This window comes from Suncus etruscus, chromosome 15 (genome assembly GCF_024139225.1).
Source record: "Suncus etruscus isolate mSunEtr1 chromosome 15, mSunEtr1.pri.cur, whole genome shotgun sequence".
Lineage (NCBI taxonomy): Eukaryota > Metazoa > Chordata > Mammalia > Eulipotyphla > Soricidae > Suncus > Suncus etruscus.
In genome coordinates, this window is record NC_064862.1 from 42,425,802 (window position 1) to 42,436,396 (window position 10,595).

The 10,595-nt window shown below is 40.7% G+C and overlaps 1 protein-coding gene and 1 non-coding gene across 3 annotated transcripts; one reads left to right on the plus strand and one right to left on the minus strand.

Moving 5' to 3' along the window:
* Positions 1 to 2,647: 2,647 nt before the first annotated feature.
* LOC126030790 (cytochrome c oxidase assembly factor 6 homolog) lies at positions 2,648 to 9,014 on the minus strand. Of its 2 annotated transcripts, none has more exons than XM_049789031.1 (3): positions 8,867 to 9,014; positions 8,052 to 8,208; positions 2,648 to 2,938 (listed from the first exon to the last, which is right to left on the minus strand). In XM_049789031.1, the coding sequence occupies exons 2-3, from the start codon at positions 8,193 to 8,195 to the stop codon at positions 2,843 to 2,845; spliced, it is 240 nt and encodes a 79-aa protein (XP_049644988.1). In that variant the 5' UTR covers positions 8,196 to 8,208; positions 8,867 to 9,014; the 3' UTR covers positions 2,648 to 2,842. The 2 variants fall into 2 exon arrangements, with proteins under 2 accessions (XP_049644988.1, XP_049644987.1); XM_049789030.1 differs by having other exon boundaries at positions 8,790 to 8,962.
* A 1,265-nt stretch (positions 9,015 to 10,279) lies between these two features.
* LOC126031752 (U6 spliceosomal RNA) lies at positions 10,280 to 10,383 on the plus strand. The gene has a single exon (XR_007503582.1). It is a non-coding gene; the product is annotated as a U6 spliceosomal RNA (small nuclear RNA).
* Positions 10,384 to 10,595: the final 212 nt, after the last annotated feature.

Sequence of the window (10,595 nt, forward strand, 5' to 3'; positions counted from 1 at the left end):
TTATTCAGAAGGGTTGATTTACTGTTCATTCCCATTATTTAGTGGTAATCATTTATCACCGTCTTGTAATAGACTTCAGTTATATCTAAAATTATACATTTAGATTTCAGTCTAGTGCTTATATGTTTGTTTTTTTTTCTGGTTTTTGGGTCACACCCGGCGGCACTCAAGGGTTACTCCTGGCTCTGCACTCAGAAATCACTCCTGGCAGGCTCAGGAGATCGTATGGGATGCCAGGAATTGAACCGGGATCTGTCCTGTGTTGGCCACATGTAAGGCAAACACCCTGCCACTGTGCTACTGCTCTATCCCCAACTATATGTATTTTTTTTATTTGTAGTATTATTGAGCTTATTTTTTAATTAGAGGTGATGTCTGTATTAATGGCTACAATGAGAGCACATTTTGCAATGCATAGCTTTTCAAAGCGGGGTTTGAAGCAGGACACAACAACTCTCGGCTCCAGGGACATACAGAGACATAAACACGAGGCTTAGCCTGTTATGATGGTGTTTGCCAAGGTCAATCGCGACCCCCCTTTATGCCCTGGGAGGCGTACCCCACTATTTGAGAAGCACTGCTCTAAAGTAAGAAAATAAGCTTCCACTTTTGGAGGGTGGACTGTCAAAGAATCTTGTTGCTTCTTTATAAAAAATTTCTTTTCTAGGTACCATGATCTACAATACTGCATGGTTCTTAAAGAAAAATGCATTAAGGCTCATCCATGTTGTGTGAATCCATTCATATTGCTGAGTGGCACTGTATTGTATATATGTATAGTTTATCTATTTTTCTATTGTAGGCACCTGAATTAATTCCAGGCTTTGGCAGTTATAACTTAAACAGCAGTAAACATTCAAGTCATTTTGTGAAATATCTAGAGGTAGAACTGTTGGATCAAAAGTAAGCATATTTAACTTTGTAAGAAACTTCCACAACTGTTTTCCAAGGGGGTTTATTTTGCATTCATCTTTTCGTAGTATCTTTCATATAGCAACATGTTTTCATTTTTATAAAGTCTAACAAGCCTAATTTTTATTTTATGAAGTGTGTTTTGGTGGTATTTTCAAGCTCTAACTCAAAGAATCATCATTTTCTATTCTGTTTGTTTTTCTGTGCCACACCTGGTGGTACTAAGGACTTCTTCCTGCTAGGATCACTTGTGGCAATGCTTGTGATGGCATATGGGGTGTCAAGGATCAAATCTGGTTTGGCTACCTGCAAGGCAAGCATCGTAACTGCTATACTATTATTGCTCTTGTCCAAAATACATAGTTTCTTTTTATTCTAAAAACTCTATAATTTTACTATTTATATTTAGTTCAACGATCTATTTTAAGTTATTATTTTTTTAAGAAGTGGGTATGATGCATATGTAAGGGCTCACTATTTAGAGGAATCCACTTTTTTCAGCATCATTTTACCAGATTTTATATATATATATATATATATTTTTTTTTTTTTTTTTTTTTTTTTTGGTTTTGGGGCCACACCTGGCGGTGCTCAGGGTTACTCCTGGCTGTCTGCTCAGAAATAGCTCCTGGCAGGCACGGGGGACCATATGGAATACCGGAATTCGAACCAACCACCTTTGGTCCTGGATTGGCTGCTTGCAAGGCAAATGCCGCTGTGCTATCTCTCCGGGCCCACCAGATTATATTTTTAACTATATGTCTGTCCTTTGCCACTTTAACTTTTGCTTGTTTTTGTTTTTGGGTCACACCCGGCAGCGCTCAGGGGTTGCTCCTGGCTCTACGCTTAGAGATCGCTCCTGGCAGGCTTGGGGGACCATATGGGATGCCAGGATTCAAACCACTGACCTTCTGCATGAAAGGCAAACACCTTACCTCCATGCTATCTCTCCGGCCCTTGCCATTTTAACTTTATGAAACACTTAAATATTCTAACAAAATCTTTAAGGTTTTCTTTTTTCAAAACATATATATATTTTTTTTCGTTTTGCTTTTTTGTTTTTGGGGCCATACCTGGCAGCACTCCGGTTGCTCCTGACTCTGTGTTCAGAAATCACTGTTGGCAGGCTTGAGGTACCATATGGGATGCCTGCAATTGAATCTAGGTTGGCTGCATGCAAGGCAAACGACCTATCGCTGTGCTATCGCTCCAGTCACCACTCAATATTTCTAAAACGCTTTTGGCAGTGATTTGGGATTTTTTTCCATAGAGAAAAATCACATATCATTTACTAGAGCCAGTTTTGTTTCTTCCTTCACAATTTGTATTCTTTTTATTCTTTTAATGAAAGTAGCTAGGAATCCAGTACAGTGTATTAAATAGGAAAAATTAGAGGTCATTTTTATCTTGTCAATAATTTTTAGGGAAGAAGTATTATTTCATATTAGTGTGTGATTTTTTTTTTATTTTTTGCAGATGGTTTTCACTTTACCTGTACATTTAAATTCAGCTTTCCTCTGATCCTTATTCTTTGGAGCCTGTGTTACAATGCTAACTCTCAGGATACTTATTGAAAAAAATGTATATTTTCAGCACCTACATTTATCACCTACCTTCCAAATAAATGAGGATGTATTTTCATAATACTCTTTAATTTTATTAAAATACATATTTTAATGAAAAATTAATTAATACATATTTTTAATTGAAAAATAACCACATATATTCCATTGTATTTCTGTTCTTCATACTTTGAATGATAAGACTCTTTTGTTAATTGGTCACTTTTAATAATTAAGAGCATATTAAGAGGTCTTTATGATTATGGAACCAGAGTACCATGATTCAACTTAATTTCCCAGAGTCAGTGGAATATTTTTGAATGTCCAGAAAAAATAGTTCCAACCTTTCTGAAAAGTTCAGCAATAGTCTAGGACTTGGTAGTTGTTTTTGAAGGGATGAATTCTCCTGCTTCAAATTTTTCTTTGAATTTTAAGTAGTCTCTTCTTTTATCAAAGTATTTTATCTGTTGAAAAAATGTTTGAAATATAGAAAGTTATGCATCTTAGATAAATCATTTAATTAATTCAATATAAATGATATAAATGACGATTTATATTCTAGAACTATTCTAAGTCTGCATTAGTATAAACATTTTTTAGTAGGTATATAGTAGAGATTTCCAGTTTATTTTTCTACAGCCCTCTTAAATTACTCAGAAGCCCCTGGAAATCTTCCTCCTTTAAGAAACAACAGAAAAGGTCTCCCGATTGGCCTCTGAAACATCTATTCCTTACATCCCCGGGCAGTATTGTCTACTTTGGGAAATAAGTGGTGTAGACTTTTGGGCTACATTATCCTCTTGAGAACTTAAGAAAATTATGAACCTTCCTAAGAAATATATCTATGAAACATGCCATGCAAGTTAAGAGAGAGTTCATAGAGCTGTTAGGTCTTGTGACATTATGATTGTAAAGACACTGTACACATTTTTGTCATTAAAGTGCTCACGTGGAACACTCTGGACACCAAGAAGCCTAAAATAGCAATTCCTCAGAAAGTTTGCTTTTTGATGTTATAGCATGTCATTACAAGAATTTAAGAAACCTGGATGCAGAGAAGCAGCCCTGCTTCCTAATCCAAGTGTGGGACTTAAAATATGAGATTCTGGGGGCCAGAGAGATAGCACAGTGGCGTTTGCCTTGCAAGCAGCCAACCCAGGACCTAAGGTGTTTGGTTTGAATCCCAGCGTCCCAAATGGTCCCCCGTGCCTGCCAGGAGCTCTTCCTGAGCAGATAGCCAGGAGTAACCTCTGAGCACTGCCAGGTGTGACCCAAAAGCAAAAAAAAACAAACAAAAAAAAATGAGATTCAGAACATGATCTTCAGTATTGCTGTAGAAATAAGACTTGAATTCATTTCTCATTCCAGAGCCTTTTTGTTCATCCTTTCAAAGCAACATTTAGTTTCAATTTTGTTTAAACTCCAGCCTTCATAATTCCTTCCCTTTGATGAGATGCTCACAGATCCCCTCTTTTACAGTTGCCTTATTAATTAATTTGCTGAAGTATAGATTTATCTCTAAGTGGTCTTAGCCATCTGGGTTGGCTGGCACAGGTATATAAAAGCAGACAAAAGTAAACAATTTTCTCAACATTTTTGTGAAAAATTAATAGGATATTGGTTCTCATGTTATTTCTCTGCCTAATGGACAATTTTCTTGTAGAAACCCTATTGACATTTCAGTTCCACCTTGTCAAATTTTGCTCCTTGCTAATTTTCTTCTATAGTATCTATTTCAATGATTGTAACTATTCAGACAATCTTTTTTCCACCTGTGGACTAGTACTACCACATAGGCCCTTATTTTTACATATTATTCTAATAGCTTTTAAACTGTTTTTTCTGTTACACTATTACCAAATATAATCCTTGTTGTATTTTGATTTTTTTGTTTTGGGGCCATGTTAGATTATACCTTGTTTTACCCAAAATAAAGGTCATCCCTGGTTTCCTTGTTTGTTTACAACTTGGTTTTACCCAAAATAAAAATTGTTATCTGTAAATATGGGTGAGACAGGTTCTAGATAGCCTGAGCTATTTTCCCTTACTTTGTTCTCTGGGGGGTGGTCTCTGTACTCAATAAAAATGGCGGGCCCGGAGAGAGAGCACAGCGGCGTTTGCCTTGCAAGCAGCCGATTCAGGACCAAAGGTGGTTGGTTTGAATCCTGGTGTCCCATATGGTCCCCCGTGCCTGCCAGGAGCTATTTCTGAGCAGACAGCCAGCCAGGAGTAACCCCTGAGCACCGCCGGGTGTGGCCCCAAAACCAAAATAAACAAATAAACAAATAAATAATAAATAAATAAAAATGGCGACAGTTCTGGCAGGCAGCTTGCTCTCATACTAGGTAGAAGATTGCCATACTACACGTGTTTCATCCCTGTACAATCCTGACTCTTTCACCGGGGGTTGGGAATACAGTACTAGGGTGATTTTACTGGGCCATACCCGGTGGCACTTGGGTTACTCCTGGTTTTGCACTCGGAAATTATTCCTGGCAAGGGACTGAAGAAATAGCACAGTGGGTAAGTCATTTGCTTTGTATGTAGCCAACCTGGGTTCTATCCCTAGCATCCCATATGGTCCTACAAGCCTGCCAAAGGTAATCTCTTGAGTGCAGAGCCAGGAGTAACCTAAGAGTGGCCCAAAAATAAAACAAAAAGAAAAGAAATTACTCCTTGGAGACTCAGGGGACCATTTGATATAACATGTCCAATTTGATCATTATTTGGGCCAGGTAAGATCTGAACAAATCTTGGATGTGTGAAGCCCTGGGTTCTCCCCAGCACTATATTCCCTGGCTCTACCAGTGGTCCTCATGACAGTAATTTGGGGGGTTGGGGTGGTTGGGCTATTCCTGGTGAGGCTCAGGGGTTACTCCTGCTTATGCGCTCAGAAATCGCTCCTGGCTTGGGGGACCATATGGGATGCCAGGGATCAAGCCCAGGTCCATCCTGGGTCAGCCACGTGCAAAGCAACCACCCTACCACTGTGCTGTCGCTTGGCCCAATTTTTTTAAAACTATCCAAGTTAGCCTGATGAGTGCTATAAAGGAAATTAAGTGCTAAATAATACATCCTTTTTGTGATATTGTATTATGTCAAAAATATTTTAAATGCTTTATGATTCAAGTATTATATATCTCAGTGATTTTATTTATAGCTTTATTCTTTGTGACTTCAGTTATATAAAAGAACAAACTTGGAATCATAGATATTTAGATGCAAAACTCTACTACAATGCTGCTTAATTAATCTTGAACAAATTATTTTACCTTTCTAAGCTTTAGTCCCTATTGTGTGAAGCACATACAGTAGAACCTCAGAAGAACCAATGGAAATCAAAGCAAATTAAAAGGTCTGGGGCCGGTGCGATAGCACAGTAGTAAGGTGTTTTGCCTTGCACGCAGCCAACCCAGAACATACCCTAGTTTGAATCCTGGTATTCCATATGATCCCCTGAGTGCAGAGCCAGGAGTTACCTCTGAGTGCCGCCAGGTGTGATCCAACATACACTCTCTCTCTCTCTCTCTCTCTCTCTCTCTCTCTCTCTCTCTCTCTCTCTCTCTCTCTCTCTCTCTCTCTCTCTCTCTCTCTCTCACACACACACACACACACACACACACACAGATCTATGGAAAAATCCATTTTCATTCTATAACTGGGTAAGACTTCAATAAGTAACACTTGAATATAGATCGTAGGTGAAGAAGAAGCCAAAATATAAAGGAATGACCCTTAGAAAGAACCCAACTATGGACTAATATAATTCTGCTGAAGAAAATAGTTTTAAAATTGAAAGTGTCTATCACCAATACTACAGAAGTAAAAGATTATTTGTTGCACTACCCACTGACCCTTTGTTGGACTCATTCATAACTTTGCTAGTTGCCATTTTTCCGGAAGTACCCATAAGTCTTGGATATACTCAATCAATGTAATGTACTAAACCCTCATATTACTCTGTTCGCCCAGTTTCCCAGCAAGAAAGTCACTTTACTTCAGGAGTCTTGTCTTCAAACCAACCTTATGCGCAAGAGCAAAGCCTTAATTTTGTATTTGCCAACAATTAGTTATTTTATAATCATAATTCTGAAGTCTGTATTTCAATCACCACTTCTTCACTTTTCCCTTTTTGTTCCTTTGAATACAGAAACTCAGTACAATGTCTCAACTGTCTGTCACCCTCTCATATCACTTGTCTTACTTCCAAAATCAAGAGCTGGTGAGTACAGCCAGTAAGTCATTTGACTTGCTTGTGGCCAACTCCTTTCGCCCCGCCAGGAGTGGTCCCTAAATGTAGAGCCAGGAGTAGCCCTGAGCACTTCCCAATGTGGCCCCCAAGCCAACAGCAAAAATCAAAGCTCTCAAATGGCTTTCCAGTATCTCTCCAAAGGCTGGAGCATGTACTGGATTCTATTTCAGCACCACATGGTCCTTGTAAGTACATCAGGTCCCCAACCATTAAGCTGGAGAACCTCTGAACATCATCAGGTGTGCCCAATAGACAACAACAAAACCCAAAAAAAGTCACCATTAAGTAAAAGCCACTATCCCTGACCTATCACTTCTCTAACTACTACTCTTTCTGTTCCTTAAATATATATAGAGCCTGTCACTGTTTCAGGGCTATTATATCAGCCCCTATAGACCCTGTCATAAGTAATTCTTGCTAAAGAACTATTCTGAAGAAGGAAGCTAGATGTGCTGATGTTTTCTGTAAGGGAACATGGAAAGAAATTCCTGTTGGTTTACACAGGAGATGGAAAAGAGTTCACCGTTATATATATAGATGTCAAAGTTGGTCCTGTGAACACCTAAGGGTTTTTTGTTTTGTTTTATTTGGGGGGGGGCCACACCTGGAGATACTCAGGGGTTACTCCTGGCTATGCGCTCAGAAATCGCCCCTGGCTTAGGGAACCATATGGGACACGGGGATCGAACCACAGTCTGTCCTAGGTTAGCGCGTGTAAGGCAAACACCCTACTGCTGCGCCACCGCTCTGGCCCCATACCTAAGTATATTTTTTGTTTTGGGTCCACATCCGTTGACGCTCAGGGGTTAGTCCTGGCTATGCGCTCAGAAATCTCTTCTGGCTTGGGGGGACCTTATGGACGCCAGGGATCGAACCGCGGTCTGTCTTAGGCTAGTGCCAGCAAGGCAGATGCCTAACCTCTAGCACCAACACACCTAAGGATTTTTTAATAGGTATTTCTGAAGTCATAGGAAGGTCCTGCTGGAGATGCCAACTAGGAGTAAGCAAAAGTTCAAGGGATTGCGAGAAACAGGATTAGAGACACACCATGGATGTGTGTGTAGTACAGGAAAACAAAACAAAACACAAACTGGCACTTACATTTGACAAAATTAGGGTATCATTCCAAAACAGCAGTAGCTGCTAGACATGAATTATAATGGCATGCAAAGAGAAAGCGCTTTTGTATTAAATATATTTATGATTAAGTTTCTAGTACAACAATGAGGGTGGCAACATAGGACCACAAGTCCGTATTTACATGACAGACAAAAGTATGTGGAGGAGCATGGATTCTGGTGGACCACAGTACTGTCCAGACTTACCCACTGTTGGGGACAACTGGATTCAAAGGAGCTTCTTAATTTCTTGCATTTAGAAGGATCTTCTAGATTCTCATCTAAACACTTCCAGTACTCATCCCGAGCTCCCCAGCAAACCTGCCTTTCTTTCATAGAAGGGGCTGCCATGCCTGCGATCAAGCTGTTGACCAAAATGACATTTGCCATTAACAGGGCACTTGAAAGGGGGAGTTTCAAATCTCCCTTCCGACTATTCTTTTTTTTTTTTTTTTTTTTTTTTTTTTTTTTTTTTTTTTTTTTTTTTTGGTTTTTGGGTCACACCCGGCTGCGCTCAGGGGTTACTCCTGGCTGTCTGCTCAGAAATAGCTCCTGGCAGGCACGGGGGACCATATGGGCCACCGGGATTCGAACCAACCACCTTTGGTCCTGGATCGGCTGCTTGCAAGGCAAACACCTCTGTGCTATCTCTCCGGGCCCTGGACTATTCTTTTTTAAAGTTAGATTCCGGACCTTCAATTATGTTAACCGAAATAAGTTAACAATAAAAAAAGATTTGCAGCTAACATCCTACACCATATGAATAAAACACGGAAAGCCTCCGTTAGAATGAAGGCGCTGCTCCTTCCTGGCCTGTCACTTGGGGGTAATTCTTTTGAAAGCCTATTTCCCTATCAATAAAACAGGAGGACGGCCCCCCTCTTCACAAAGTTGCTGCCTGAAACCCAAGTAGTAATTTAAAAGAATGCCTAGGGTTAAAGGTACCGAAAGAGCAGGGAAAAGAGCGCTCCCCAGTTTTGCCAGAGAAAGGCCTGGGCGGGCCGAAGAGTGAACGACCTGACCTGTCCAGCCTCTCCCGGTCACGCAGTCCAACCAACGAGAAGCGAGGGGACAGTGCAGACTGCCAGAGCTGGAGGGTCGCCTCCTAGTCCTGGGGCTCGTAAACTAACACACCGAATACGGCTTCGCCGGCCCCGGGATGAGCCTTACGGGCTACCGTCGTTATGCCAAGGGGCAGGACTTCCGGTTCCAGCCAGGTCACCGAGGGATAACTTCCGGGTCAGCTCTGGAGCGGAGACGACGAGGGCCTGGCCCTGCCCCTCCGTGGATTTTGACGTCTCGGGATCAGACTTACCTCTTTGTTTTTGTTTTTACGACTTTGACGAATTGTGCCCGATGAGGTGAATTTGCATTCTGTGTTTTTTTTACCCAGTGCCGCCCGGAAAATAAAATAGGCCCTTCAAGGTGGCTTCGGGAGTTTTCGGTCAAGGAGACTGGACCACACTGGAGGTCGTGAACGTTCGCTTAGAAAAGAACTAAAGAGGGGGCCGGAGCGGTGGCGCAAGCAGTAGGGCGTCTGCCTTGCACGCGCTGATCTAGGACGGGCCGGGTTCGATTCCCTGGCATTCCCTATGGTCTCCCAAGCCAGGAGCGATTTCTGAACGCGTCACCGGTTTCCTCCCCCCTAAAAACAAAACAAAACAATTAAAATTAAAAGAAAAGAAAATCAGGCATCAGGTAGGAAAGGAACCCCCAGGGCAATGATTTCTTGAGGTGTAAGAAAACCAAAGGACTGGATCGAACAATCAAAGGTATGGCACCAAAAAAAAAAAAAAAAAAAAAAAAATTAAAAAGAAAAAGGAATAAAAAGAAAAGAAAAGCAGGCATCAGATAAGAAAGGAACCTCCAGGACAATAGTTTCTTGAGATGTAAGAAAACCAAAGGACAGGATCGAACAGTCAAAGGTGAGACATTTTGAGCATTTCTCACTAATGAAAACTGTTCGATTGGAACAGTTGTCCATTGTGGATCGGCTGTATGCAAGGCAAACGCTCTACCTCTGCTATCACCCCGGCCCCCAAACAAGCAATTTTTAAATGCAAAAATCGAGATGAATCTACAAATAACAAGGGTCCGGGAAAACGTAGCTAATTTGACAGTAGAAAATAAGGGGCCGGCGAGGTGGCGCTAGAGGTAAGGTGTTTGCCTTGCAAGCGCTAGCCAAGGAAGGGCTGCGGTTTAATCCCCCGGCATCCCATATGGTCCCCCCAAGCCAGGGGCAATTTCTGAGGGCTTAGCCAGAAGTAATCCCTGAGCCTCAAACGGGTGTGGCCTGAAAAATCAAATATATATATAAGCAGTCCTAAGCCATTTATTCAAATTATTTAACTTGCATCAGTAGTAAAGAATCTTTATACACATTTACAGCTCCAGGCTTTACTACAGTAAGTTCTTCCTAACTTTGAAGCAATACCGTGCTTGCTTTGGCGGCACATATACTAAAATTGGAACGATACAGAGATTAGCATGGCCTCTGCGCAAGGATGACACGCAAATTCATGACGCTTTCCATATTTAAAAAAAAAAAAGAAATAATACCTTTGGTATACTGATACCAATATGAATTTATAATATATATAATATGTTTACTAATTAAAAAATCCCTACACCTCTGAAGCACCAATGTTAGTTCTCATCTGTTAAAAAAATGAATTTAGTAAAGAGTTATTTACATATCATATGACTAGATAGATGTTTTACTACAGTACTAATGTATGGTGCTGGGAACTT

Coding starts and splice junctions, on each gene's coding strand:
- LOC126030790 (XM_049789031.1), bottom strand. CDS start 8,195: ATGGCAGCCCCTTCTATGAAAGAAAGGCAGGTTTGCTGGGGAGCTCGG. Junction 2,939..8,051: donor CCAGTTGTCCCCAACAGTGG/GTAAGTCTGGAC, acceptor TTTTTTCAACAG/ATAAAATACTTTGATAAAAG.